General features: G+C 40.6%; 2 protein-coding genes and 2 long non-coding RNA genes across 5 annotated transcripts; 3 read left to right on the top strand and 1 right to left on the bottom strand.

Moving 5' to 3' along the window:
* The first annotated feature begins 23 nt into the window (after positions 1 to 23).
* LOC136446632 (transmembrane protein 169-like) lies at positions 24 to 27,457 on the top strand. Of its 2 annotated transcripts, XM_066445116.1 has the most exons (3): positions 24 to 135; positions 15,256 to 15,306; positions 25,696 to 27,457. In XM_066445116.1, exon 3 carries the CDS (start codon positions 25,754 to 25,756, stop codon positions 26,693 to 26,695), a length of 942 nt encoding a protein of 313 aa, XP_066301213.1. In that variant the 5' UTR covers positions 24 to 135; positions 15,256 to 15,306; positions 25,696 to 25,753; the 3' UTR covers positions 26,696 to 27,457. The 2 variants fall into 2 exon arrangements, with proteins under 2 accessions (XP_066301213.1, XP_066301214.1); XM_066445117.1 differs by lacking the exon at positions 15,256 to 15,306.
* LOC136446086 (uncharacterized) lies at positions 4,005 to 6,155 on the top strand. The gene is made up of 2 exons (XR_010757496.1): positions 4,005 to 4,500; positions 4,978 to 6,155. It is a non-coding gene; the product is annotated as an uncharacterized lncRNA (long non-coding RNA).
* On the bottom strand, positions 4,496 to 7,495 carry LOC136446085 (uncharacterized). The gene is made up of 2 exons (XR_010757495.1): positions 7,028 to 7,495; positions 4,496 to 6,691 (listed from the first exon to the last, which is right to left on the bottom strand). It is a non-coding gene; the product is annotated as an uncharacterized lncRNA (long non-coding RNA).
* On the top strand, positions 9,695 to 10,249 carry LOC136445708 (uncharacterized). Its single transcript, XM_066443842.1, has one exon. The coding sequence runs from the start codon at positions 9,695 to 9,697 to the stop codon at positions 10,247 to 10,249; it is 555 nt and encodes a 184-aa protein (XP_066299939.1).

The raw sequence follows: 27,457 nt of genomic DNA, 5'->3' as shown, positions 1-27,457 counted from the left end.
AAGTAAAGTTCCCGGATGTTGAAATGACATCATAGGTCAGAGGTCAGGAAGGCGAGACGAGCAGAAGCAGCTGTTGTGTTTTGTGGCCCTGCGGTAGATTTTGGGGCGATTTTTGCAGAAAAGAGACAACTTTTGGTGAGATATTCTACATTTTCTGGCTACGAGACAATGTTTGCTGCTTCAGCTATTTTCACAAGTATACAGAAGCGTTATTTAGGGGCAAGAAAGCTTGTTTCTGATCCCTAGAACCGCTAGCGGAAGCTAGACTTGGACTCTTTGCAAGCATCGAGGTTGGGTTCACAGTGTTATGTTCTCACGATCGATCGCTTGCTACATGTTTACGGCCATTATGTGACTCCGATCCGTGGCTTGCCGACACTTTGGTTACAGCCTTTGCTCGACAATTGCGGCTCATTCGGTCGTGGCTTGCATGCCTGAAGCCATCATGTAGGCCCGTTATAATCAGTAGTGTGTCCCACAGGACGTTATGACTGTCTCGCACACTTCCGGTTCCAGGTGGGTCATTCACAGGTGGTCCTGTCTTTTGTGTGTATATATGATATCACTGGATATATGTTAGTTGCATTTATATATATATATATTTGGCAAAGTATATCGTCAAATGTATTGCTGAAAGTAACAGGATACTTCATGTGATATTCATAATTTCATTACATTGATTTTGTCATGTTTCATTCATCTATTTCAAGTATTTTTCAACACAATGTTTTAAGAGGGTCTGATTGGGGGGTCCCAACAACGCTTATCGTTGAATTCCGAAGAACATCTACATGTACGTATTGCGTTAAAATGAAGGAAGGCAATTACACAAAATTTGGTCGCCTCGCTACAAATTACATAAAAAATTTTTTTTTAAACTTTATAACAACTTAATTCAAAATATGCAGACTGGCAGGATATCCCACTGGATATCCTGAATTGTTCTGACAATAACATTTATCGGTTCCACTAGTCATTATATACAAAATACAGGTCACAGTTCAATTTGATCTAAAATGTCCTTGAACTATAAAATAATTGCGTGCGTGGCATCAAGAATAAACCGTCGGACAGGAATGACGAGTTTAAATAGCCATAAATATACATGTTAGGACAATTTAAAGATCAATACAATTTAAAAACGATGTTTTTTACCACATTACACGTTTAAAAGTTCACGAAAGTGACTGGTGGTACAGCTTTGTGGCATGAAACAGAAACGAGACATGATGGATAGACGGGTTTCCCTACGAATTACAGGAAATCAAAATAGGCTGCCAATACGCCTTACGAAAAAGAGCATGCAGACATTGTTTTAAACCTTGTTAGGAGATTTCCCTCAATGTTCGATACAATTTGCCAAAAATAAGAATATCCATTCCTTTTCAAGTCAACAGAAGCTTTAGTAGTACTCCATCTACTTTGGTCCTCCTCTAGGAAAAAAATCAATTCTTGGCAGTCACATTGCTATAGCCAGGGCAGTCTCAATGGAAATATTGCAAACCCTTATAATGCGTGCCCCAATTAGAATTCCATGCAACAGCTCTGCATCTAACCAGACAAAACAAAGATCGGATCTGCCAACTTCCCATGGGAAAGGCAGCGGTAGTGTACAAGTACAAATACAAATACAAGTACAAATACAAAATTTGTAAATAGTTAGCAATTGTAGAAACTGGCAGGTATGTTTTTATTGCAGTATGTAAATATGTAATTATGTGTGTACGTATGTATGTATTTTGTGATGTGTTTATGAGCCCTGGAAGATTAGCCCCCTAGAGGGGCTAAAGGGTATCTCAATAAACTCAATAAACTCAACTCAGTACAAATGTACACTAGTAAGTTGCAGCCCTTCTCTCTATTAGACTATGCTTTTCTGATTAATTCAAAACAAAAACCTGAGAATAGTTTCAAACAGTGAACAAGAGTTCCGCAACCGCATACCTTTGATTGAAATCTATAATTACTGCACAGTTCGTGGTGGTTTTCAAAACTCATGTCTAGGCTTAGCCATGTACAGAATATCATTCACAATCTATTTTGGGTTGCTGTTCTCATCCAAAACCATTCTACCGGTAGCGAGAATATGACCTTGGCAAAGCAGGCTTGAATTCTTTTTCTGCACTCAAAATTACCTGCAATTCAAAATTTTACAGGCACCACAAAATTTCCTTACCCTCTCATTCTGTTAAATCAATGTTTTTAAGGTTTTGAGCATCGTTTTAAGTATTGTAATTCGTAGAATGATCTGTCTTTAGTAATACCAGTTTCTATGGTCACTCAGATACCAAAAACTAATGTTTTTGATGTAGCTATCTGTGAAGTTGAGGCTATTATCAATGACAGGAGTCTCCTTAGGCCATATTCACATGTTTTTGACTAGTAATTTGGTAGCTGCAAGTTGAATGCAGCAATCTGTTTAAATTTCTTGTTCCAAGATTTGAAAGGCTAGGCATATGCATTCCTTTGATTGCTTCCATTGTCTTTTAATGGTGATAAATACCCACTTGTTATCTTAGTTTAAGCATAAGTGCCCCTACAGGATATTTCTGTCCATCAGTCTTGGTGGTCCATCCATGGCTGTGTGATTAGTTTGTATCATTCAAGCAGGTTGCCAGCCTTTGTCATAGACTAACGAGTGCTCTGGGCATCCCAAACGTTTTACCTCGTTTCAGGAGCACCATGTCAGCACTTCTTGATGGTACCGCGTTCCCACGCCACCATTTCTCACCGACGTTTTTCCCCCCTTTGATAACGTCTACACCGTTTAAATCTCAAGATAAAGGCCTTGACTTGAGATTCGTTGCTCGTCTGAACGCAAAAGATTTACAGATTAAACAATACCTTTTGTAGTAGCACTGTGTAAGTACACTTGTTCAGACCACACAGAACATGGCAGACTCTCTAATCAGGTGAGCTATCTGCAGATGCTGAATACTACATGAGCCCTACAACGAGTCTCCAGAGAACGTTCCTTCATAGCTTCGACTGTTTCCTGCTGCAAGCTGAAGACATTAAAGACGACTTTGAATGTGAAGAATAGCAGCTCTGAGGAGAGATCAATGGGTGTTTCAAAGCTTGCTGGAGTAATAGGGGCAGTGGGAGCAGAAAATCGAAGAGCCTTAGATCTCTTGTTGAAGTGCAACAGAAGTCCACGATAGCCAGTCCTTTTGTAGTTAGAAGTGCACTTGAGATCGTAAAAGCAGTCTTACTTTCAAGTCTCGCCTTTTTAGGATTCTGCATGGCCAATTCCGACATGTCTTGTAATGTCAAGTAGATATTTTTTGAAGGATGCATATTTTACAGTAAGTAAACAAGACTTATTTGTGTAAAAAGATAACTCCGATATTTAAAACAAGTCCTGATGTATACATCATAATCCCTTTCAAAGGTAAAAAAATTGATATGACAGCAGGTGGTAGGTCTTTAGTCACAGGATGTCATCTGACATGTAATGATCTACTGTGACCTCCCCATATAATATCTGTCTATAGGGAAATCATGTGTGGTAGTTATAGTATTCTGGTCATGACCCAGCCAAATCCTTACCTCCAGAAATGGGCATGCAAGGTAAATAGTTACATTTCCACCATTCCCTTGCACCCCCATGAAACTCCTTATGGGCCGTACCCGGTCTTATGGGCCGTACCCGGTAAAATTATGGGCCGTACCCGGTCTTATGGGCCGTACCCGGTAAAATTATGGGCCGTACCCGGACATATGGGCCGTACCCTGTACCTATGGGCCGTACCCAATGGCCGACATCGCCCGGCCACAGGGCGTAGTCGCGTGAAAGTCGCGTCTAGATACCCTGTACCGCAACGATACACAATCACACATAGCCTATGCTCTGGCAAACATTCCTGGCCACCTCTCTGCCGAGTGGCGTTGTACAAATCGCCCCCAATTTCGAGAACACTCACGCAAGCTGTGGCGAGATGCCGGCTGCAGTGCTCGCGTGGGGTCGAGAAACCCGGAAGTGATGCTGTTCTACGGCGGGAAATTTCATTTTTACCCAAGTTCAGTCCAGCCGGCAGGTGCAACGGAAGGTTGGTGAAATGTCTAGTGAATTTAGACTATCATTCCGTGAAATATACGATTTGGTAACGCACAATGGAATCACCTGTTTCTAGAATTCTAGCCAATGTCGAAACAACAGGAATCAGATGGATTACAATAGAGATATAATCTCTGTCCACAGGGTTCTCTGAATATACTATCATATAGGGTGGGAGAGCACACTAGATCTGAGTGTAGTGGACCGAACCTCAGAAGCAACCTTTTTTTGGTGTTGTATACTGGAATTATAGGTACTAGAATTTGTCATTAAATTTGATTGCAACAATAAACATGGCATTTTGTATACAAATAATTTGACCATCCCACTGCTACCACTGCCAAAGATGAATTCAAGTGAAGAACCCCCAGACACAGTTGTCACAGATGATGCCGATCCACCACAAATTGTAGAAGGACAGGAAACAGGTGCCACAACTGCAGGTGACCTTTCTTTATTCAATTATTTCTGTGAATATACAGTATAACATGTATGTATAGAGCATTGGAGAATATCTACTTTCATATACTTGTTTCATTGTATCATTCAATATTGAAAAAGTGCATTGCATGCGCATTGTTACATCCCTGTGTACCACAATTGTATGACTCTATTTCTCTTAAAACCAGTGATTGATAGCTTGGGTACCAGCGTCATAGATAACTCTGGGAGGATTTGCAATATGAGTGAATAACAGGTGTCAGACTGAGTGAAATTTTCTTCCAAATTTACAGTTACTAATTATAAGAAGTTGACAGTAAAAGTACATAGTTACATGTCAATGTGTTTTATCCAGATTTTTAAGTTGTTTGTTGGTACTTTTTTTCTTTTGAGCCCTTCACACTGTCACATATTTTGTATACATAAACAAACTATGTGTGCATACTAAAATAACAGATATCTCACTTCTTCCCTTTTAGAATCAAACATCGTCTTGTGTGACATCTGTGGGGAAAATATACCTGCTTCCCACTACAGAAGACACAACCTCAGACACAGAGCAACGTTTACTTGTGAGAAATGCTCTACATCCTTTCATGACAAGTTTGCACTAAAAAAAACATGTAGACATTCAGCACAATAATAAAGTACTAGTCTGCAAGGAGTGTGGCAAGAGTTTTAAGTCATACTCTGGTTTCAGGCAACACTGTTTCATACATGAGTCCAAAGAGCACACCTGCACAACCTGCAAACTGACATTTGCAAACAAAGTAAAGTTGTACCACCATCGCCGGAAGGCCCACGCCCCACAGAAGACATGTGACCACCTGAAGATCCATCAGCAGGCCAAGGATCACAAGTGCACGGTGTGCACTGCTTCTTTCAAACAGAAACAAAGTTTGAAAAGACACTTGAGCACACATGAAGACCCCAAGACCTGTAACATGTGCAGTAAAAGCTACCAGGGAGCGAGGCAGCTCATGCGCCACATGGCAACAGTGCACAAAAATTCTACTGATTGATCATACAAAGTCATACGTTACATGCAGCCCCTAATTATGTTCCATATCTTTAATCATTAACCATGTAAGTCCTGTAAGATCTGAACAATATGCAATTACTTTTTCAAACTAGTACTCAAATCAATGAATGATTTTGACAATGCGACAATCATTCCACTTTGAAATAAGATAATGTTTGGCAAAGTGGAGAAAAAAATTACATTGAAATTTTGAATACAGCAGTGAAGTTTACTTATAGAAGACCAATTCGCTCATGAGGCAGGATCTTTGAAAGATCTGTTCTATGGTACTGCCTTACATCAGTCTGCCCCTTTAAAGGAGCACCAAGTTTAGTAGAAAAAGTCTTCGTTGGTTTCTTGCGGCGTGCCCTTGATGTCAGATCAAAGGGATGGTTTTTTGCCTTCACAAGAGCCAGCCTAGTTGGTGGTTCCCACTGTTCAGGGTGGTCTGTTTCTGTAAAGATGACATCTGTACTTTGACAGGGGTAGACAGGCTTGCTACTTGTCGTTGGGGAATCCACGGGCCCTGAAATAAAAAAACAATTAAATTACTGTTACTACGGTACTTAATGTGTTATAACTTTTAAGCATAAGGTTTACAGATATAGAGTAATAAACTGTGACTTTATTGGCAAATAGTGTGTCATGGATCAATGTCCCTTTGAAATTCAAGTTGTTATTGATTTCTGCTTTCCTACTGAATGAATGACTCTTTTGTAGATTAGAAATTATCACAATCTACAAGAACAAAAATGGACAAAAACTACCACATGAGCACACATGAAGACCCCAAGACCTTATAAGATCTGTGATTGTAGTGATACAATAATGCTGCTATCAAATTCTGCCAGCTGAACACTATACTTTCAAATTTCTGTATGAATATTGCATTGGTTATGTGAGAAGGATTTTAATGTCTTACTCCAAATAGGTTTACCCAGGTTTGTTTGTGAGTCACCTGTACCCATAAGTACTGAAATCTTCTTTTGCCAACTAAGAGTTCCTTGTTCAACGGGGGCTGGTCGTCTGAGTGCCCAACTTGGCCGGGGATGATAAGGGAGTCAGACAATGTACCACTTTCCTTTTGGGAAAGGGGATGGCAGCATATGTCCTTTTGTCCTTCTTTCCAAGATGGAGCTTGATAGGCTTTTTTCTTGTCATTGTGCAATACTCTGGAATGAAGATTGAATAAGACAGTCAAAGATGTTAGAGAGTATTAAACTAGAAACAGTTCATCTTCACCTAGAGTTTTAGCAATATGCTGTTGTTGTTGTCTCTATTACACCACTGTCTCGTCGGTATATGGTCACTTGTGCAGTGCAGCATGCTCGGGCTCCCTGTCATGCTACACCGCCCTCCCCCTTTCACGCTTTACAAACAAATCAAATCCCCTGTAATCATAATAACAAGAACATTATCTTACGTTACAGTGACTCTCTGTTGGAGGAGTGACCTAATAGGGCGGTAATAAAAGTTATATACCATGGATGAAATTGTGAAATGCGTACCGATAGCAAGGAGCCCGAGAGTTTTGTCCGGATCCACATTTGTTCGCGCCGCCTCCCACACAACCCAGCTGATGATGATGATCGATGCGAAGCTCACTTCCGCGTTTCTCGGCCCCACGCGAGCACTGCAGCCGGCATCTCGCCACAGCTTGCGTGAGTGTTCTCGAAATTGGGGGCGATTTGTACAACGCCACTCGGCAGAGAGGTGGCCAGGAATGTTTGCCAGAGCATAGGCTATGTGTGATTGTGTATCGTTGCGGTACAGGGTATCTAGACGCGACTTTCACGCGACTACGCCCTGTGGCCGGGCGATGTCGGCCATTGGGTACGGCCCATAGGTACAGGGTACGGCCCATAAGTCCGGGTACGGCCCATAATTTTACCGGGTACGGCCCATAAGACCGGGTACGGCCCATAATTTTACCGGGTACGGCCCATAAGACCGGGTACGGCCCATAAGGAGTTTCATGGGGGTGCCTTGATGTTTTTAATATATCAGTGTGTGATTGCAAGTCTACTTTTTTTAGAAAATACTGTATTTTTAAGAACTCATTAATTGTCATCTTCTTTTTAAGAAATGGCAAGTTCTTTAAGTCAAACCTGGATTCAGCAACCGCTCAAGGCACTGAGGAAAAGTGGTTTCTGAGGGCAGGTGGTTGCTGAGGACAGGGTGTGGTTAAACTATATGTAAAAATGGACAGGACTGTTTTAATGTGGCTTGTGACTGGAGGTAGTTGCCTGTGCCAGGTGGTTGCTCAAGCAGGTTTTGCATGTATCATATCATATGTGACAATATTGTAAGGAGAATTAGTATTAACTTCTTCCTAGTATTGGGAATCTCCTGGGTTTTAAGAGTTGCACAATTTGCAACATCCTTGCCCTTCTTTTCAGTGTCAAGGTGGAAATAATCTCTCAGAGGGTCAAGAACACTGATTGGTTTCATCCCTGTCAAAACCAGGGGAGTTACAAAGTCTAAGCCAATCAGATGAGGACTTACATCATGACATGGGATGCTGTCAGGTTGTCAAGCTTGAGGGCTGTGATACTGTCTCAAACTACAATATTTTACTCCTTTATCAGCCCACCTGGCTGCTTCTAGGATAAAGATATCCTTGCTTGTAACCTCCTCAGTCATGTATTCTGCAACAGTCTGTATTATAAGTCCCCCAGTGCAGAGTATTACTCAGTGATGATGGAATTTTCGATAGCAGAAACTGCTGTAAAGGTTGTGTGATAAAGCAAGTTTTCAGACATTCATGCCCAAGGCATAGCATGTGCTTGATTTAGCTACAGCTTTTTATGTAGTAAAATTACAGTGTGCAGAATGTGTCTCACTCTGTGTGGGGGCTGATAAAAATTGGGGAGACTTTGTAATTGGCCTTGTGGCACTCAGAAGGTTAATGGAAAAACTTATTACTGCACTTATCATATTTCACTACCCATATACTGTATGTATGGGTAGGGTGAAATATATTGTTTTTTGTCGTCCATTATTGCATGGGGAGGGAGTGAAATATGCTGTATTTGCTCGGGAGCAAATGTCGGCCTTTCTAGTCTTAAATCATAGCTTCATGTACATGTCAAAAACTGCCATGACATTGTGGCGTCGTGTGGCGCAATCGGTAAGGTGTTTCGCCCACAACCGAGAGGTTGCGGGTTCGAATCCACCGATATGCCCCGATGTTGTGCCCTTGGGAAAGGCACTTAACACAACTTTCCTCACTTCACTCAAGTGTAAATGAGTACCTAGCCTCGGTTAGGGACGTCCCTCGGATAGGACGTTAAATGGAGGTCCTGTGTTTAAGGAGAGCCACACCTCGAGCACGTTAAAGATCCCACCACACTTATCGAAAAGAGTAGGGGTTCTTCCCGGTGTGAGTGGTTCATATTCATACAGTTCAATGGCCGCACCTGGGGCAATTGTCGTATTGAGGTCACCTTGGCGCCAAAATGGCAGCCTACAGACCCTTACGATTCAGCCCCGTCGGGTAGTAGTCGGTCAACCCAATAACGCCCCCCTCAGTGCTGTTCGACAGCGTCCTGTCAAGTAATAACTGACAGCCCAGCTGCTAAGCTGAGGACTGGGGCTATGCATAGAAAAAAAACACCCTGATCATGAAAAGCGATATGTATTTGTACTGAAAACTTTGCCAGTACTCATAATCAGCAGCATTGATGCTTTAGTCTGCAGACAAGCATGATTCGAATACTTAAAATCAGTATCTCAAACTAACTTGTTTGCAAGCTTTGGCTAGTAGAATATGCACAGAGTATGAGCCTTGCCATCAGTTAACATTATTAGCATTTGGTTGACCGGCCATGGGTTGTGTAAACTGTTAAAACAGGAAAAGAATCATCAATAGGCAGCATACGTTGTACATGTTACATCGAATATCAGATATTGTGAATGAAAAAATGTTCGTGGTGGTTTTATGTTTGTGGTTTTTGCAATGAACTCTTTGCCGCGAACTTAAAACCACAGCAAAAAGCTGTTCCATTGTGTGACTGTAGCACTAGTATTTGTTTGAAACGCAAATTCAAACCCACTCCGAACACTCCATTTTCTCCCTACCGCAAATTAAATCCCCACAAACACTATCCCGTTCTTACGTACTACATGGTCACACCCTAGAAACAGTCCGCACAGTAAAGTACCTAGGAGTCACAATGAGTCACGATGGTACGTGGGATCACCATATCAACAACATGGCAAACAAAGCGAACAGGGTCCTAGGTTTCCTCAGAAGAAACCTGAAAATTAGTTCTACCAGTATTAAGGAAAAGGCTTACAAAGCCTTTGTTAGACCACTCCTAGAGTACGCGTCCAGTGTATGGGACCCGTACACCCAGAAGAGCATTGCCAGATTGGAATCGGTACAACGACGGGCTGCTAGGTTTGTGCTGAACCGTTACCACAACAAGTCAAGTGTGGGTAGCATGTTGCTACAACTGGGCTGGGAACCGCTTGAGCAGCGACGCAGGACACAAAGGCTCGAGGTGTTCTGCAGGATCAGAGATGGTCTCGTCGAGTGTCCGGTCATAAGGGACAAGATAGTCCCAGCACCTCCGCGTGGACGCCGCATGTACACTGAACAGTTCACAAGGATTAAGACCAGAACACTGTACAGGGCAGAGTCCTTTCTGCCCAGAACCATCCGGGACTGGAACAACCTCCACAAAGACGAAGTGGAGGCGGTGGTTGCGGCCACAGGTCCAGTTTAAACAGCAGCAGGGAAATAAGACCCCCTCCTCCCTTGGATACTGACATGGATTGGATACAGACTATGATTTTTGGACACTGGACATGATATAAAGTAACTGGAACGACTATGAGCAGGATGCACTACTTACTTGCGATAATACTCATCAACAAGAGTGTGCGCAGTAACGGCAAGACAAGACAAGACATTTCTGAATTTACAGTAAACCAGAAGTTTCTGTCCTAGTTTCAGACAGCACAGTAACAAGCCACTGCTTTTGGGATTAATGTCAGCACCGATGGGAAATTGAATTCAAGGCAAAAACATTATAAAACTCTGATCCTAGAGTTCAATTCTGAGTGATTGACTTCTAAATTCACATTCCTGAACTCGTCAAATCCGCACACATTTCAGAGGATCAAAGAAATTAATAATAAAAATAATGAGTCACAGCACTGTCTTCTACAAAATCAAAATCAATGTGCATTTGTATTCTCCAAGCAGAGTTTCAGCTCCCAATGGTTTTGGTGTGTTTTTAAGCCGTTTTTGTCTGGCTTTCTATTTTGTCCCGTTTTCTTTATGACGTCAAGCTAAGGTATCTATGCACCCCTCGACCAGTTAAATTGTACAGTCCTTAGCTGCTTACAAAGAAGCATAGCTTTCTCTACCATTCACAGGTGATAGATCCAACATCGCTCACTGTCACCAATATCTCTGCCATCTCCCTGGTCTAACTCCCCTATAATGTACAGGTTCACAGGGGCTCATAACTCTTCCCCTACCAATAAGCTTTATAGGATGATAATAACAACTGATTGAAGTTTGTGGCTGTCTATCAGGTCCTAGTGATAAAACTCCCTCTTCTGAAACAATATATATGATATTTTGAATTCAAATAAAGTGGAAGGACCATGATTTATTGTTTAAGACTGACCCCCCTATGGTTGAGGGTTGTTTGGGAACCTTGTAGACTGCCTGGCTGGAATGGATTCTTATCTGTTCCGCAGTTTGACAAATGTATGGCACAGGCGACATGCTAAGCTAGGGGCAATTGTCCCTGCAACGCTTGGACGGACAGATGCTTTGGAAAACTGCCAGGCTCCACAGGAAAATGAACAAAGTCAAGGGAAATTTCTTTCCTTGCCTTTATCTGATCCAAACTTTGAAAAGACTTTTGAAAATAAGTTGTAACTATCTAATTACTTGGTGTATAACATTATCTGATGATGTGGTGTTCCAGAAGATATTTTCAGAAAACATTTTTGCTTCTTTACTTTGGGTGCCTTGGGCTCTTTTGAAACTTTGTTAACATGTCATATACAAGTTCATGTCTTGTGTTCATATTACACTTCCATTTTCACACAAATGGTGTAATTTCGTTGGGAAAGAGGGATGACTTTTTTCCCTCGAAATCTTACCACAAGTAGAACTAAATGCATATCAATGTTATTTTTGCATAAATTTCTAATTGTACAACTATGACCATTGCAATTCTCCATGAAGAAACTGCGCAAAGTAATGATATCCAAGTCAATAATTGCAACCCGCATATCCAATAACCTTGCTACAATACTCTTTCAAGATGGCTGCTTGTTGGAGAGAACTATATTTAGCTTATTGGATAAGTACATGTAGTGAGTTAATGGGGTGTTGCAGGGAGCTTACTGTGAGTTGTAGTAAGTATATTGGAGTTCTAGTTAGTTTCATGGCTAGAGTTTTATTGGCTTTGCATTCAAGCTCGATATAACTGAAGGTATTGGAGGTTGACTTGACATTTTCTTCATTTGAAGGTGTTCAGCACCAAGGACGGTACCATGATGTACAAAACCTTTGATTATAGCAGTTGTGGTTGAGAATTTGAACAGTGATTTAACAGAAAATTTTGAGTGTACAGTAGGTACTCGACATTTCCTCCATTTGAAGGTATTCCAGCACCAAGATCAGTACCATGATAAACAAAGATATCAGTTGTGGTTTATGAATTTTAAACAATATCAGTAGTTTAACAGAAGTTTTGGGTGTACAATGGGTACATTTTGTAAGCTGCATCAACCTCAGTGCTGGAGCTTTATTTGCTTCGCATTCATGCTCAACATAACTGAAGGTATTGGAGGTTGACCTGACATTTCCTTCTTTTGAAGGTGTTCAGCACCAAGGATAGTACCATGATATACAAAAATCTTTGATTAATTCAGTCTGAGTTTGACTGACATTTCTTTCATTTGGACTCCTATTTCAGCGCCATGGACAGTACTGTTTTGTACAAACCTCTTTTGCCTATAGCAGAACGGCAAGTTGTGGTTAGCAATTTTAAACAGTAGTTTAACAGAAAAGTTTGGATGCACAATAGGTACATGTAGTAAGCTGCATCAGCCTAAGTGCTGCATACATTTAAACTTGCACAGTTTTCCTTACTCTGTTATCAGTTGGTGAGCAAATTGGACCGGAGTATCTTTCTTGGCATCAGGGTTGGACCAGTAATTGCTTGCACATGGACTTTGCAACTATTTTCTGCAACAGTGCTCTACCTCATCCAATTTCTGCAATCTCCAATTAGAAGAGAACATTCACTCTCAGGGATCTTCCTAAAGAATGGAACAGTGGCACTCCTCCATCCTGTTCTAATCCCAGCTCCATCCTGTTGATTGTTAAAGTTAGGATATCTCTTTGACTATTTCCCCAGCCAAGCCTGTAATTTTGCTAAAAACTCAAGATTTCATTAACAATTAGACAAGATGCAAAGCTGAAGTTGCAGGAAATCACTTCCATTTGTATCTGGAAAAGGTAAAATAAAATAGCTGCTCCCGGCATCCCCCTCCAGACCTCCCCCCTCGCGACACAAATCCTGTGCTTGGCACCCTCCCCCCATCCTGCTCTGTATTTCTGGGGAGATCCCTGCAACTCTTATCTAGTACCAATGTATTTTTTGTCAATCCAGTCTATTCATGGCATGATTATGATAGCCTTTTTACTAAGTAAACAGATGTACAGGAAATATTCACCTGTAATTTGGTATCTGTACTTGTTAGTGGAGAAAATACAGTGATACTATTACTATGCTAGGAAGCATAAAGCATTTTCTTTTAATTTGTCACCTTGCGCTCAATAACGTTAAAAAAGAGCATGTCTGTAGCTTCAGTAATGAAATTTATATTACAGGATAACAGTAGCACCTACTTAAGTAAGATCTTTATTCTCTCGAATCCTGCTGAGCAAATAAGATGCCACCTTTCTCTCCTGGTGTGCCGGTCTTCAATCTTTGTTACGTTTGATAGGCCGTTCTAAAGAGCAGGCTGTATTTCATGCCCCCCCAGTGCTGTGTGCTGTTTGTTGCCTCTTTTATTGTGGCTGAGAGATTTCAGGCTGTTTCTGAAGGATGGCAAAGCTTGCATAGCTCCCATGTGTTTTGATAATCACCTTTTCCATCTTTGTTATGGTTAAGAAGACATCCAGGGCTAGTATAAAGCAGTTTGTTGGTTGATAAAAGTTACCATGATTGTGATACTGTACATGCGGAAATGTTCGCGATGTTTTTATGTTCGTGGTTTTTGCGGCGACCGTTTCACCACGAACTTAAAACCACCGCAAACATTTTTGTCCAATACTGTAGCAGAATGTAACTATAGCGTTGCCGCAAACTTAAAACCACTGCAAACACTCCATTTTTGCTTTAGCGCGAAATAAAAAACACATGAACTTACATGCATTTACAGTAGTTTCTGCAAGATCAGAAAATGTACATACAGCAGTAAGAATATCTGTATTCGTTGATGTTCTGTCATAAAGTCATGAGCCTTGGCTCACACATCCAAACTCTGTTGAATACGAATCAGAGATCAAGATTTTTGCCATTTTTTTGTGGCCATAACTTACAGTACTTTAACAATAATCCACACAGTTGAAGAAATTGATAAATTAAGGGCTTTTGAAATTTTCTGTTGCTCATTCAATTTCAAGCTGTTGAAAATGTTAACTGAGGTTCAACATTTGTAGAGCCCTGTGGATGTTTTGAAATTATTGAACAGTTTAACTTAATACATGTGGCAAAATATAAAACAATTAAGCGTATATTGTATAAGAACTTAGATGTATATATGCGTTTTATCAAAGCTGAAACTGCCATCAGTACCTTGAACCAGCCAGTGTGATATACAAATTACTAGACCAGCAAACACCTACCGAGGTGCTGTAATGATACAGTCTCAGTGGCAGTTGTCAATACCATATAAGGAAGGGAAGGTGCCCTGTGTTATTTATTGCCACATCTAAAATGACCATTACTAGTTTCATGGCTCCCAAAGCTATCTTAGGTTGTCTTATAGGGTATAGATCAAGTTAGCTGCTCGCTACATATATGTTAGTATGTCTGATCTTTTTTGTGCAAATGCCAAAACCTCTCTGTATGTTCAAGCCACTGGGAGTTTTCAACGTCGTGCACGACAGTGTGTGTTAATTCCGTCACGCTCGAAGGCGTGTTTTATGGTGGATTCTAATGCGGTTTTTCAGTGGTGGCCTCATTGTTTCGTAATGGTCGTTAGCCTTGACGACGCCGGGTGATTCTAGTGCGATTTTATCGCATCAATTCTGCTGGACAGGACTTCAGTTGATGGCAGTAATTGGGAGGGTGAGCCGGCCCTAGCGAATTGATAGATGACTGACTGCTCTTCAATTTGGGTGCTTTGCGGGGAGATACCACCTAATGGCTTTGCATGGGGGTGAAAAATTTTCAGCTGTCATGTCAAAAATTAGATTATTCTTCTTCTCATTTTTCAACAGTCTACAAATGTTTTCATTAATTGTATATCTGTATTCTCTACTGTACACATTGAGGAGTGTGTAGCTCTTACAAATTTCTACGCAGGGTGTGCACCCCTATGACTGAGTGGTCTCTCCCTATCCATCCTTCTCGCCTTAATACCCCACCGCTGTGCCGTGGTTGACCTACTGGTACAGATACGCTGATACAGAGATTAAAAAAATGATACGGTATGTGTAAGGTGTATTCAAGATTCTCTTCTGTTGTTCCAGGATAAATCCAAGACTCCGGTTGCAGGGAATGTTGCAAGGAATTCAAAATAGGTGAGTGGAGAAAGGTATTATACCTCAATCTTTGCATGGAAGTGTTTGATGCTAGCATTTTTACCTTTATGCAAGGATGGGCTGACTTTTTGTGTGGCATTTTCACGTGGACAGGTCACTGATTGCAAATTACACACATATCGAATTATTCAATGCCTTTCATTTCTCAGAAATCAATTATTAATTTCTTTCTAATTTGGAGAAATAAGAATTCAAATTGCTAATGAATGCATCACCTAGTGCTCTCTGTGTAATTAAGCATGTGTTAAATAAGCAGATACATGTACATGTTTGATTACATTCAATCACAATTTTGTCATGCTTATACAGCTTTTTTTTCCTGGCCTGGAAAAAAAAACGTGTGTATTATGTCATTGTATATGATCTATGAAATCAAGTCAGGTTGCTTAGAATATTATGATATCAAGAAATGTTCGGTTCTGACAGTATTGATTTTTTTTACCTACATGTATAACTATAAGAAACCTACATGTTTTCATGATGTGTGCATTAAATGTACAGTTTTACAATGCGTTCGACATTTACCAAATTAATGGGTTAAACAGGACTTAACAATTCTGACTCGTTTAGTGTGCAGGGTTCAGGACGGATTTATTTTATTGCAGCTACCACGCAACTTTTAGGTTTTACTTCCCTAAAAAATTGTAGGGTTTAACCGTTATGTACGATTTAGCCCGAGGTGGGAGATTAAGGGCATGATTCTGTCATAAAACGCAAAGAGAGTGTATGCAAATCTTGTTAATGCAGATATTTCAGAATTCTATCTAATGGGAGATATGGTTTCATGGCCGCATTCATTTTCGTAGGCAAACTACATGTAGGTGATTTACTAACTACTTGTATTGGCACATGATTCATCTACATGTACTCTGTTCGTTCAGTGAAACATAATCTTCTATTACAAGGACAATGTAATGCAAATACAAGTGTCCTAATTGACTAACCAGGGCAAAAAAGACCAGATGCAATTTGCAGGTAAAACAAAAATTGCCTTTGAATAATGAAATACAATCATGTTTTTTGTGCGCCAGAAGGAATCAAGGCCTAGGCAGTTTTGTAGATTAATGTCTAGCCAAAAAAATATTCCTGTAGTTAAGAACACTTTTTTGTGATTCAGAATTTGCTTCAATGAAATAAAAGGACTTTTATTTGTGTGATATTGGGTAATTGTTTTACCTGCATCTAGGAGCTTTTATATCTGCCAATTGTAAAAGATAATTTTCATGCCCTTCTAAAAACTGTAAAAAGAAATATTCAATGGTAGGTCACCAAAGAACAAAAGAATTTTGACACTCATAGTGTATAGAGAAAATTGCACTCAACTAAATAACAGTATTTGCATTACCCTCAGACACTAAGGGCTTTGGGGATCCATAAGTGTTAAAATATATTGGATTTTATGACAGGATTTATTGATTGTTTACTATTTTACAACTCCGGAATGTTTCTTTTAGGTTTTATTACGAATAATCTTGATCTGATCAGGGAGCTGTTATTATATTTTTGTCAATAAAATTGCATCTGTTCCCACAAGATAGTATGCTTTTCAAAACTACTGGCACAAAAATAAATACATAAAATACTGTTATGATGGAATTATTTCTTACGCAATGAGCGAAATATAATATATTCAAAAGTGTAGAAATTTTTTGTTGATAAATTTTCTTCAGATCCAAAGATGTCCAGAACTGTATAGAAGGAGAACTGGATTTATAAGCAGTACTGAGTGTCCTGGGAAGTGTCTAAGCTAAAATTGATATCCCCATTAAAACCAGTTAGATGTCAGACATCTCAATGCTGTGGTTGTAAGAAGTAATTCATCCCCACTTGATAGACTGCCTGACTACGGATTTTGGACCCCACCCAGAGAGTCCAAGGAAAATTTATGGGGAAACACCATTTAGCTCTCTGCAGATTGAAGAACAAAATTAGTCAGCCAAGTGGGGGCATACATTTGTATCTCACAGCTCTTGACAGAAGATTTGTGGATTCTGAATCCAGCCATTGCTTGATGTTTTGTTTGTGTGTTTGTTTGTTTGTTTTGTTTGTTTGTTTTGCATAACTGGTAAACTGCATTAAAAAACACACTGGTTTGCTTCAGTAAGTATAACTTGCATAAGACAAGGCTGTAAGTCACACTGGATGGACCCCTTACCCTTTTTGATAAGTGTGGTGGGTTCTTTAACATGTTTAAGGTGTGGCTCTCCTTAAACACAGCATGTCTAGCTTTATGTCCCTGTGTGATACAAGAGGACACCCTTAACTATAGCTAGGTGCTTGAATCTCGATTTTACCCGACTCCAGTGAGAAAATTGATATAAGGTGCCTTTCTTATTGGCCAGCTAGGGATTATATCTTAGAACCTTTAGATTCTAAGTCAACAACCCTAACCGCAAGACCCTCTTGCCACAAATAGAATTTTCCAGCTTGGTTGCTGAGTGAAGTTAACCTTGTTGCTGGCTGATTCAAATTGAAAAGCTAATCTCAGATGTTGAATTATCATATTTTCTTGCTCCCCTGTTTTGTTACAGATTATTAGTCATGTTGATAACGCTTTCCTGATGGGTACGTGAAAGTGTTACAGAATCTGATATAATTAGTCATATAAGTAATGCTCTCCTAACGGGAACCTAAAAACAGTACGATTTTGGCCTCCAGCTTCTGCTTGGAGACTATGACCCCGTTCACACTCATTTTTTTCAATCGCGATTGAAGTATAATCGAGATTGTTCGATCCAATCCTGATTGAATGCAAAGAAACTTTTGCGTTCACACTGCTTTTCGCCAAGTGGATTAAAGTACGCCGTGATCCGATCGCGATTGAAGAACCGCGTTGCCATCGGCGATCATTTGGTTAATGTCCCTCTTTCTGTGACATTTCCCCAGTTTGGCCTGCACCTCCTCTCTCCCCCAGATTGCGATGAGGACCCTGGTCTCCTCATCGCGCCACCTGCCACCAGCTGAAGTTACTGACGGAGTTTTATCCTTCTTCTTGGGCATTGTTGACGATGAAAAGTTGTTGTTGTAAGTGAGCGATCTGACGCGTGTGGCTTGGGTTTGTTTTCCCGCTCGATACGAACTATGACCCCACGTACCCGGATTTATGACCTCCCACGCCCGGAACCAGCCGAAATCCCCGCCGATCGCGATGGAATGAATTGTAGTTGCGTTCACACTCAAAATTTGATAGGATTGGATTGATCCTCCCCAAACTACCTCCGGATGTGGATGCAAAACAATCGCGATCGAATCGATCCAATCGCGATCGGGAGCGTTCACACTGAAAAAATCAATCGCGATGGGATCGATTCAATCGCAATTACAGTCAAACCTGCCCAAGGCGACCACCAGGCGGACCGAGCAAAAACGGTCGCGATGGACAGGTGGTCGCCATGAAGAGGATTCCACTCACATGTTTCCAGGTCGAGGTTTTCAAATACAGTACGTAAATGATGGAAAATTATGTTAATTTAGACAGCATGACCCTCGCCAGGTTCAATTCTCATTGACAGAAAGATCCTACAAAAATTACATTTTCCGTTATCGATGTGATAATTGCATACCGCTACATCGTGTACAAATTTTCGTCATAATTTTGACTACAAAACGATACATTGAATAGTACACACACACACGCACATCGTCGAAGTTTTAAGGCCTAAGACAGATCCCTAGAAAACGCCTGCTGGTCCCAGCCTTTTTTGGGTCGCCGACCGCTGGATGAAAGGGTAAAAAAAATTTCGATCTGACAACTAAAGATGAAAACGGAACGCGTTAACGGTGTGATTTCGTCGCGCCGCGCCGCGAAGCTCTGTGCCACCGCATCGAAGGGTAAGTCAGTGCAGCAGAACGCACAGCGTCCAATAAAGGTTTGTGAGATTCATGGAAATAAAAAGAAAATAAGAATTTTGATTTTCACCAATAACTAGAGTATTCGTAAATGTTCATACACAAAATCATCGTGTTTTAGAAAGGTCAGCGGTACGCAAATCCGGGCCGCCCGAAATCCAAGATGGCGTCGGGACCATGGAACAACATTTCTCGCCTGATGTTTTGCCCGCCGCGAAGTCATTTTTCGGCGGAATTTAGCAAGACACAGACACATTTTTGTTGAAAATACAAGAAATAGATAGTAATTTCTGTGAAATCTGACTTTTTGACGCCATGCACTAAGTATTCGTTTTGAAAATTGAGTTTAAACGGAACTGAGTTCACGTTAAACTTTAAGATTACGATAGGCACAACAACATCACAAACATTTGTCTTTACAATGTTTATAGGGGGAACGTTTTATTAAAACACTTCATGGAGGAATCGATGGTATAACATTGCTATTCTATATATGTTTGATCTTATTTTTGTCCTTTAAAGTCTTGAAAACATTTCCGTGAAATCCGACAGCAAAATGATCTGATGTCACCACACGCTTGAAAATTAGGCGACCGCCATGGGCAGGGATTGTGCTCTGTGCGGTCCCAATTCGTTGCGGTCGCGGTCGCGTTGGACGGGTGGTCGCCTTGGGCAGGCAGCTTAATGCTTGTGCCTATGGGGAAAATTTTCGGGACCGAGAAAAAGCGGTCGCCATGGCCAGGTGGTCGCGTTGAAAAGGTGGTCGCCTAGGCAGGTTTGACTGTATACTTCAATCGCGATTGAAAAAAATGAGTGTGAATGGGGTCTATGAAAAGTGGCATTACAACAGTATTACTATCTGAAGCTGTAGACACTGTTTCCCAGACTGATCAATGGTTTCTGCCCTGTGCTTAGCCCTGAAGTTCCAGACCGTGTTATTAAATCACCGGTTATTTGTGCTTTGGGACATATTTGAGCAAATTGACCATTTGTCTTTGGATCATGAAATTTTAATATTGCTGTTCATGTCGATATTGTGGAAATGTGATCTTTTTCTTCTGTCAGCAATTTTAAGACAGAAATTCGATGTCAAGGGAAAATAGCTTGAAAAGTTTTCCATGATTGCAAAAGAAGGGAGAAGAACATTTCCTTTGGTTTACTAGACAAGAAAAGTTTTCTTCTTTTACACCTGTTCTTTTTGATAATCATAATTAAGACTTTATTTTGCACATCATCATTTTTGTTAAACTCATTAAGTTTATGGACAGTGCATAATCAGAAAGTAAAATATGCAATCCATAAAGTGACTCTTTGAGTTTTTCTACTTCTGAATTTGAAATTTCCTTGACTGAAAGAAGGTGGCTCCAGAGTAGCTTCTATTTTGATTTTCATCTGCGTTTTTGCCCTGCAAATGTCATTTGAAAAAATGAGATTCATATTGGTAAAAGTATCATAAAAGTGTCTATCTGCTACATGTACATGAAGTTCACATGACGCTAGTTGAAGGTCAAGCATGACAATATTTGTGATTTCATTTTCATGCATTGCCTCCTCTAATCGAAGATATGATTCAGAATAGAACTTTATGCACAGGGTAATTACGTTAGGATCGCTGCATCCGGGAATCCAAACCCTTGATTTCCTTGTTTGGGAAGCCGTATATTGTATTAGGCCACCTGTGGGTCTTTATTACTTTCCCCATCGCTCTGTGATTACTGTAGATTATTTTAGGTTTGCAGCGATTTCATTTCGCAGTAGGTAGAAAATGGAGTGTTCCTTTTTTTAGTTCACGTTTGAAACAAGGGGGTTGGCGGGCAGAAGGCAGACGAGCATTTTTGGTTTTAAGTTCACAGTGAAGAGGTTACTGTGATAGTTGCAAACATTAAATCACCACGAAAATTTCAATATTTGCAGTAAATCAGTGCGTGTATAGTCCAGTGGTTAGCGATCTTGTCTCTGGGACTAGAAGCCCCGGGTTCGACCCCGGCTGTGTCGCTCACCCGACATGCATGCTACCGGAAAGGGTCGCAGTCCTTAGGACGGGACGTTAAGCTGTGGTCCACTGTTCATTGTTCTTGTCGAAAAGAGCTAGGGGAATTTCCCAGTTACGATGAACCTTTAATACTGTTTATAACGTCTGTCTTTTCTGTCAGTGGAAGATTAGCTCATCTGTTCATTGAGTTCATTTGAACTAAACTGGTTCGAGATCACTTTCCTTTCCTTTCCTTATCACTGATGGCTATTGAAGTTGAAAGTCTCCTCTTGGTATTGTGAAAAATGAAATGATCCTTACAGACTGATACAGTTACTGCACGGCGTCAGTGGCTATTTCCAAAATAAAACACTGAGTAGTGATGAAAAACTGTTTGAAATATTGAATCATATGCAATTTTTTGCTTGGAATCGAAATGAAATGCTGCAACTGTCTCCTTGCACAGACAGTCATATTTGAGCTGCAAATATATTTGATAAGAACTGATACATGTACTGTGTGTCTGGTACTCTGGTTTGAAAATTAGATTATGGTAATATTCGAGTGGCTCATATGATTTGTTTGTATGGATGGTATATGTAAGTTTTACCCATATCTGATTGAAAGGAAACATTGTGAAGCTAAAATCATATTACAACATAAAATTATTCATGCAAGTTTCTCTCAAGACCTTCAAATTACCTAAGATTAAGATCAGTAATATTTGATCCCCATTATATATAATCTCAAGGGGAAATATTGGATTTTGGTCTCTCCAGTTTCTTTCTATTTGTTCCAAGGAACTTCAGATAGGGCATTTTTTGTCTTTCTAGTACCCTTAAAACATATGTTTAACAAAAAGTCCTACCAAGTGATATAATTACATATCAAACAAATATTGTAATTCTCATCTTATTGCTTACTTTAGGTTGTAGATTTAAAATATTTCATATCATCATCTTGTCGTGAGAGTATCATGGAAGACAATTAAGTCAGTTAAGTTGCCAGGGTACCAACCTTGTTCAACTGAAGTCTACTCCTGTGATCTTCTTATAGAGATAATCAATGCTAAAGAACATTTTTCTGCTGAATTTGAACCTTTTCTCATAGTTATTTAAAAACATAGTCAACAGTCATGATATTTTACCTCTCATCCTGGCATGTTGTCTAAAAAGCATTTTCGAATTTTGTGCCCTTTTTCCATTTCTTCCACGCAAACATTATGTACATGTTTCTCATGTCAATCTAATTACAGTATGTCAAAGTTAGCTGTACCTCATGTAGGTATTGACTCATTATGTACTGTGAGGCTTTTGTAACTTGTACAGGTGAAAAATGTAAGAAATTCTTCATCTACTCATGTTAAGAACGTCAGGATTAGGACTATGAAGGTCTCAAAACTGATTGTGTCAATCAAAATGTAACGAATGACATACAGGCATTAGCGGTGATCTACAGAAGCCACCTTGGGGGCCTTGCTATCCAAGAAGAATCATGTCAGCTTCAGCAAAATGGACATTGATGAGTTTTATCGCCTACCATTCCCTCGGCAACTGTCATTCTCTGCTAATCAAAATGGAATATTACTCATCATGCAAGACTCAAGATTGATATACTAAACTACGCACAAAAAGTTCGGAAACTTAACTTTGGTTGATCATATCTCCCTTGTTTTTTTACCGATTTTGATGCATTATATATCATAATAAAGCTTGTGTGATTCCCTGTTCTATGATACCAAACTTATTGTGTTTGAAAACCCACGGAACAAGTACCAGGACTAATAACGTGAGTGGGTCACGGAGAAAAAGTGCCCAAAATTCCCTGTTGGTGTCATACGCGCGCTGTGACATCCTATCGCTATGGGCGCGGATGATGATTCAATATATTGTTTCCTCAGGTTCCAAGGTTATTTTTAGAACACAGACCATCCAAGGTTATTTCTAGCACACAGAACGTCCAAGGCTATTTTTAGCACATCGAAGATCCAATTGTTTACACCACATAAACACCGGTATCGTCATCCACAGGTGTTATTTTTTGTTATTGTTTCACAACAAACATTGGGGTATGGGGAGGCATAACCTCCAGGGGAAAGACAAGACTTGTGCCAGGAACCCTCAATGCAGAAAGATATCGTGACACAATACTTGATCCGGTGGCCATCCCTTTCCTCCATAACATGGGGCCGAATGCCTTGCTGCAAGATGATAACGCCCGCCCACACCGGGCAGGGATCATCGCCGACCATCTCCAGCATGCAGGTGTAGAGAGGATGGAGTGGCCCTCTAAGAGCCCTGACCTGGACCCCATCGAACATCTATGGGATCAGCTTGGGCGAGCTGTCCGTGCAAGAGTGACCGAGAGAACAATGCTGGCTGACCTAGGACGACTGCTGGTGGAGGAATGGGACGCTATCCCACAGCATCGCATTGCGCGACTGGTGACGAGTGTGAGGAGGAGGTGCCGTGCTGTAGTGACAGCGCGTGGCTGGGCCACCCGTTACTAAGACTCCTTGCTAACCCGTTACTACCCGTTAAGACACAGATTGTTGGTTTTGATAAAGAATAAACTTAGCTTTCATGAATATGTCTTGTTTATTCTTGTTGATTTTTCACAATACCCTCGTACAGAGGTCAATATCAACAAAAGAATATGTACGGAATAGCATGTTTGACTATAGTAAGGTAATTTGGGCACTTTATTTCTTCGACCCACTCACTTTAGCAGGCCTGATGCTCATTTCATAAACTCGCAATCACAATAAGTTTGGTATCACGGGAAAGGAAATCAAATAAGCTTTTAAATGATATGTAATACATTGAAATCGGTAAAAAAATAACGGAAATATGATCGATCAAAGTTAAGTTTCCGAACTTTTTGTGCGTAGTTTATTAGATACTCATTCTTTTAGAAAGAAAATCAAGTACATTGGAACATTCAAGGGCAATAGATATATGATGTATATACACAATGGAAAAAGAGTTCAGGTGGAGGTCTACATTTGATCTGTGGTCTTGCTGTCTTGATGGTTATTGATATATTACTCATCGTGCAAGACTCAAGATTGATACAACGTTACTATTAGATACTCGTTCTTTTAGAAAGAAAATCAGGTGCATTTGAACATTCAAGTGCAGGAGAAGGGCATTAGGTAACGGGGGTTGCCCGAACTTAGGACGCGCCCTAACTTAGGACGGACTTTTTAGTGATCTTGTTATGCATAAGTACGCCGTGTTTGTGTCCACTGACTATGCTCAGAAGAAAGATAAATAAACCAAGTCCATGCACATAATTTTTATTTGCATTCAAAACATATGTGTACATATTCATTTCTTGTTTTGTCGAGAAAAGTATTTTGACAATAATGATGGCAACGCCGATGAGTAGAGGGTCACTGCGTAGCTAGACGGCCCGACACCTAAATATACGACCTGTGCCAAGCAGATATAAAACTATCATACACATAAGAAATATAACTTCATAAAACACAAAAAAATTGGGTCTTTAAGTGTCTCTTGAGAAGAAAACCGACCAAAGAAAACAACGTAAACATCGCTGCCGTCTGCAGGCAACGTTGTTTTCCTGCCATTTTTGGGGGCCGCGATCGTGGCGGACGGCAATTCAACGCACCGCTTTGTAACGCTCTAACATGTGATTGGTACCGTTTATGAAAAGGAAACTGAATACATAGATGGCGAAGATATTTCCCAATAAGTAGACGGAGTATTGTTGATGTAAGCGGTGTCGTTTTTTCGTAATGATTTTGTAAGTCGGGTCGCATGCAAGACGTACGCCGGGCCGCGCGCAAAGTGCGTAGTAGCCTATTTTCCGCCAAAACATGAGCTGGGATGCGCTAGATATAGCCCTTCTCACATGACGTTAGAAGTGCACACAGTCAAAATTTTCCGGTCAAAAGAAAGCTAGAATATAGCAGACTTCAAGCCTTATTTACATTTCCCTAACTTCATCACCAACTTCCGAAGAGAGCAAAATTACCAAAGCGTACTAAGTTAGGCACACTATCTGGCGTAGCACTAAATCAGAAGGTACATTCGTGAAAACGTCTCACAGCGTTTGCCGCTTGTAACTCGGAGCGTGAAGGGCCCATGAACATTATGAATACATTTCTTGTCCATGTATGTTCTTTAGATGAATGTGTTCAAAATTCATTCATTAAAACATGACCATTCTCTGGCAACCAGCAATGGAGCGCCGTGAGTTCGAGCGCGTAAAAAAACGTCCTATGTTTGGGCGACTCCCGTTATATGATGTATATACACAATGGAAACAGACTTGAGGTGGAGGTCTGCATTTAATCTGTAGTCTTGCTGGGGTAGGGTTATTGATATATATGACTGTGTATAGCTTTGTTAAATGGAATGTGGTATGGCAGCCATATTGATAAGACTGTCTGGAGCCTGTTTGTCTGTGTTAATCTTAAAAACTAGCTAATTTAGAAGATATCATCTTGATGTTGAAATATGTGCCAATTATATTGTGTTAATTCAAGCTATTATCATTTTGTATTTCTCATTTTTCTACAGATAATGTAGACGGGTGACAAAGGACTGCTCTTTCATCATTGTGCCAAATTCGATCAAGATGCCAAAAGCCACGCAGAAAACCAGGCATGCCGATCGCTCGCCGACGACAGAGAGCGAGTCACTCAGCGGCACGAGCAGCTTCAGCGTCAGTCGTCCCAAGAACAAGAGCGTGGAAAGTTTGGAGATGAAGCAGGAGAGAATTCCGCGACCGACCAACTTCCACAACTGTCTGCACGAAGGCAGGGAGATGGACGCCCAGGCGGGAAGCTCGAGCACGCTCCCCACGATTAGTGGCGTACTGAACCTCAACGAACAACCGATCATGCCAGGCAATCACAGTCAAACGCTGAGGCTGACTAACCAATCACCCATCACCGACTTAAATCAGATCCATTCAAACTACCGGACTGTGACACTCACTGGAACAATCACGCGCGGCAAGAAACGGGGTCAAATGGTCGACATTCAGCTTGACCTAACAGATAAAGAAATTGCAGAGCTGAGCACGATAAGTGAAGAAAAAGAAGAGGAAGAAAACGCTCCAAAAGACGACTGTATCTGGGGTGTCAACAAAGGCATCCATATTTTCATATGGAGTGTGCTCTGTTTTCCTGTAGTGTTTGTGATTGCATTTTTCGTTGCGTTCTATTATGGGACAATCACGTGGTACAACATATTCCTTCACTACAACGAAGAGAGGACTTTTCTGCATAAGGTCAGCATTTGTCCCTTGCTGATTTTGTTCTACCCCATTTTGATCGTAGTCGTGTCTCTCAGCCTCGGGGGATATTCTGCGTTTGTCCAGTTGTCGTGGTACTGCGATAGTTGGCGCGAGGACGTTGGCGACTTCGAGAAGGGTTTCTTTGGATGGATGTGCAGCAAGTTGCGATTGGACAGTTGTTCGCCATATGATGTTGTGGAACTGACGACGCCAGAAGGCGAAACCTTAGCACAACAAGACCCGGCAAGCCCACCTCCACACTCTGAATCTACGGTGTAAATATTTTGTATCAAAAACATGTTCTTGTACAACTCTCTGCAAAGGCCAAGTACTAAGCTCAATTATTTCAGATGTCCATTATGTCTTCACTTCAACTTCTCTACCAATTTGTATCATTTTTACTACACTATATAAATCTAAAATGATATGTACTTGAGTCTGAAAATAAATTGATTTTTCTTTAACTGTGCAGGGTAAAAATTTAACTCTCTGGGAACTGTTTTGACTTAACCTTAACGGTGCCTCTCATACAGTTAGCTACTAAGTAGTACTCATACAATGTGTTTTCTAGTTACCGAAGATTGAGAGTGTATAGATGCACATGTACAACAAAATGTATGCTTGTGTGGATGAAATCCTTCTTCACTTGAAGAAGCAACAGAAGAAGTGCAATGAAATGTACTTAAAAATGGTGCAAATAGCAAGATCATCTTCCATGGTATTTGCAGAGGCATTGTCTAGCTGTGCCATAATAGAAGCTACAGTAACTTACAGTAAATCTTAGCTTTGTATGAAATGTGTGTTAGGTATGACAGTTAAAGCTTCTCACTAAATCAACAACATGAAAATGATCCCAAGTTGAGTTGTACAGGTGGTAGTGTATACTTGGATATCAAGTCAGATTCGTCCCAAAAAAAGTGTCAAAAGTGAGTACCATGATTATAATCTTCTCATTGTTCACAATGGTTCAATCAAGTCCTGTTTAGTGGTGTGCCAATGTATGTATCAGGTGAACTAGCCTGAAATCCAGACACAGTAGCT

This window comes from Branchiostoma lanceolatum, chromosome 12, assembly GCF_035083965.1.
Source record: "Branchiostoma lanceolatum isolate klBraLanc5 chromosome 12, klBraLanc5.hap2, whole genome shotgun sequence".
NCBI lineage: Eukaryota > Metazoa > Chordata > Leptocardii > Amphioxiformes > Branchiostomatidae > Branchiostoma > Branchiostoma lanceolatum.
This window is presented reverse-complemented; position numbering and strand designations above follow the sequence as displayed.